Here is a 2,472-nt window from a genome sequence, read left to right on the forward strand (position 1 = left end):
CTTCTCACTTAGATTAGCTGGTGACTCATGGGCTCACGTGTGCTTACAACGACGGGTCCATATACTGCCCGAAGTCGTACTGCCCATATCTGAGCCCCGTGCGCAACGTCGGGCACTTTCGGGAGTCTAGCCCGATGCGACCAAATCATTCGCGATCTTCATGCCAACGCCGCATCCTTCCGGACCGACATAAGCACTATGATCTTGGACAAAAAGTGATATAAATACGAGCCTCATCCTCAGCATTCATGTTTGGAGAACCTTCGAGACAATATCGCTGTACACATGCATCCGCCATAATGTCAATATCGTACATCAAGTCATTGCTGTTTGGGAACAGCAACACAGGAGTTATTACAGCGGAATCATCACCTCCGCCTGTGGGTCAGCGATTGGTTCCAGAGCCCGATACTTCTGACACCTTCACTCTGCCAGATGGTCGAAAACTCGGGTATTCGCAGTTTGGACTCGCGACGGGTAAACCGATCCTCTACTGCCACGGCCTCCCAGGCTCCCGTGTCGAAGCTGGTCACCTTCACGAAGCAGCCTTGAATGTAGGAGCTCGAATAATAGCGACGGACCGTCCAGGCATGGGATTGAGCACTTCTCAGCCCGGACGAACACTACTCGACCACGCCAAAGACTTGGAACACCTTGCGACACATTTGAAGCTGAAGGAATATGGTGTCCTGGTATGTTGGAAAACCTGCTATCGTATGACTAGGCTGCTAATTCCTGACAGGGCGTGTCTGGGGGCGGTTCTTACGCACTAGCCTGCGCAACCTCAATGCCCCGGGAGAAGCTCAAATGCGTGTCCATCGTCTGCGGGATCGGGCCGCCCGACATTGGCATGAGCGGAGCCGGGTGGTTCCACTGGGTTGGGTTCAACTACGGATGGCGCTACGTCCCTCGAATCGCCGGTTGGTTCTTCCATCAGCAAGGGCGCTTCCATCTTTCAGACGAAGAACGACTCGAACGACAACTCCAGGATGCGGAGAAGAAGAAAGCAACGTTCCCGAAGCAAGAAACCGGTATCTGGACGGACAGAGAGATTGTAGGGCGAATGGTCATGGCAAGTCGACAGTACTACGCTCAGGGAATTGATGGCGTTACCAATGATGGTCACCTCATTGGCACGGAGTTTGGGTTCCGTATCGAGGATATTCGGTCTGATTTGCCTGTACGGCTCTGGTATGGTAAACATGACACGTTTATCCCCATGAATCACGGAATACAAATTGCAAAGCGGCTGGGAAGTAATGCGAACCTCAGAATCGAAGACGAAACACATGCCAGTATCTTCTTCAATCGGAGAAAGGCAGTGTTGGCGGATTTAGTCCAAAAGATTTGAAGCCATTTTTGACTTTGCTCTGTATACTTCATCTTACTTTTTTAGACATGAGATACCATCTCAGCTTATTTTCTCTTGTTACGGGTATTGAGAAAGGGTCGGGTTACATGACAACACCCAAGCCAATAATCCGTACATTTGTGAACCATGGATCTGGCCTATCTGTCAAATTTTACCACACCTACCATTAACCGTGAAGCACTTCACTTGCGTTACTTTGGGGTGCCAAAAGTTTCTTTGCGGGTCTTAAGGTCATATCTATTCATGCCCACTATAGTACAAAATCTCCATCGTTTCTTGGTTCGATGTGAGATGGCTATGAAATTCAACTCCCAAAGATAGCATACATCAACAACCTTTCTTTACTCCGGCATGTTAGAACGGCCCAATTGTTTCCATCAGGAAGGTTCGATTTGGCGAAGAAGAAGTTTATATGATTTTATGTGATATGCACAACGTTTACTTCACTTTGCTAAAGGAGAACACACGATAAAGCAAAAGTTGACAGCCCGTTTGCACCAACTGAACATGTCAATCGATTGCCGTCACACAAGTCTTTTGAATTTCCCTGGGGGAAAGACACTCAAATGTAATACTTTCTTCATACCAGTTGCCCAGATCATCAGAGTCTTCTCTAGAGGAACAATCAGCGCCTTGTGAGCTTGCGACCGCAATTCTGCCACCCTAGAGCTGTGCAGAAAACAAGAAAGCGTATGTCTTCGGATGCCAGGATACGCGTCACTAACTTAAGGAGCGTGCTTTTTTGGGTAAGTAATTCAGACGCCATTCTATGTCTCAGATGCGGGGAGCCAAGAATGGTTTTTAATGGGCTTCTGTACCAACGTTGCGGCAATGCTGTATTTTGACGCTGCTATCTTAAGCCACGGTGTGAAAGTGAGAATCTGAGCGTTAGTTGTGGGCGCAACGGCCGACTGCCTTCGGATCGTACCGGGGTCGAGTAGGGACCACCCATAAAGGCGCTGGATGAAGGGGTACGGAAGGATATCTAGCTGATAGTCGCACAAGGAATAGTTGGCGATATAACTGGCTTAGGTCAGGTAAGTTGCAGCTCAATTTTGAAAATTGGAGAATCGTTCGGTGCGCCGGTTACGTCGGGAATG

The 2,472-nt window shown here is 48.7% G+C and overlaps 1 protein-coding gene across 1 annotated transcript; it reads left to right on the plus strand.

The window, feature by feature from the left end:
- Window positions 1-250: 250 nt before the first annotated feature.
- On the plus strand, window positions 251-1,351 carry HER10_EVM0006287 (alpha/beta hydrolase; the record flags this gene model as incomplete). The annotated part of the gene is made up of 2 exons (XM_035475877.1): window positions 251-692; window positions 743-1,351. The coding sequence occupies exons 1-2, from the start codon at window positions 300-302 to the stop codon at window positions 1,349-1,351; spliced, it is 1,002 nt and encodes a 333-aa protein (XP_035328070.1). The 5' UTR covers window positions 251-299.
- Window positions 1,352-2,472: the final 1,121 nt, after the last annotated feature.

The sequence above is a fragment of the Colletotrichum scovillei genome (genome assembly GCF_011075155.1).
Source record: "Colletotrichum scovillei strain TJNH1 chromosome Unknown Contig00010, whole genome shotgun sequence".
Taxonomy (NCBI): domain Eukaryota; kingdom Fungi; phylum Ascomycota; class Sordariomycetes; order Glomerellales; family Glomerellaceae; genus Colletotrichum; species Colletotrichum scovillei.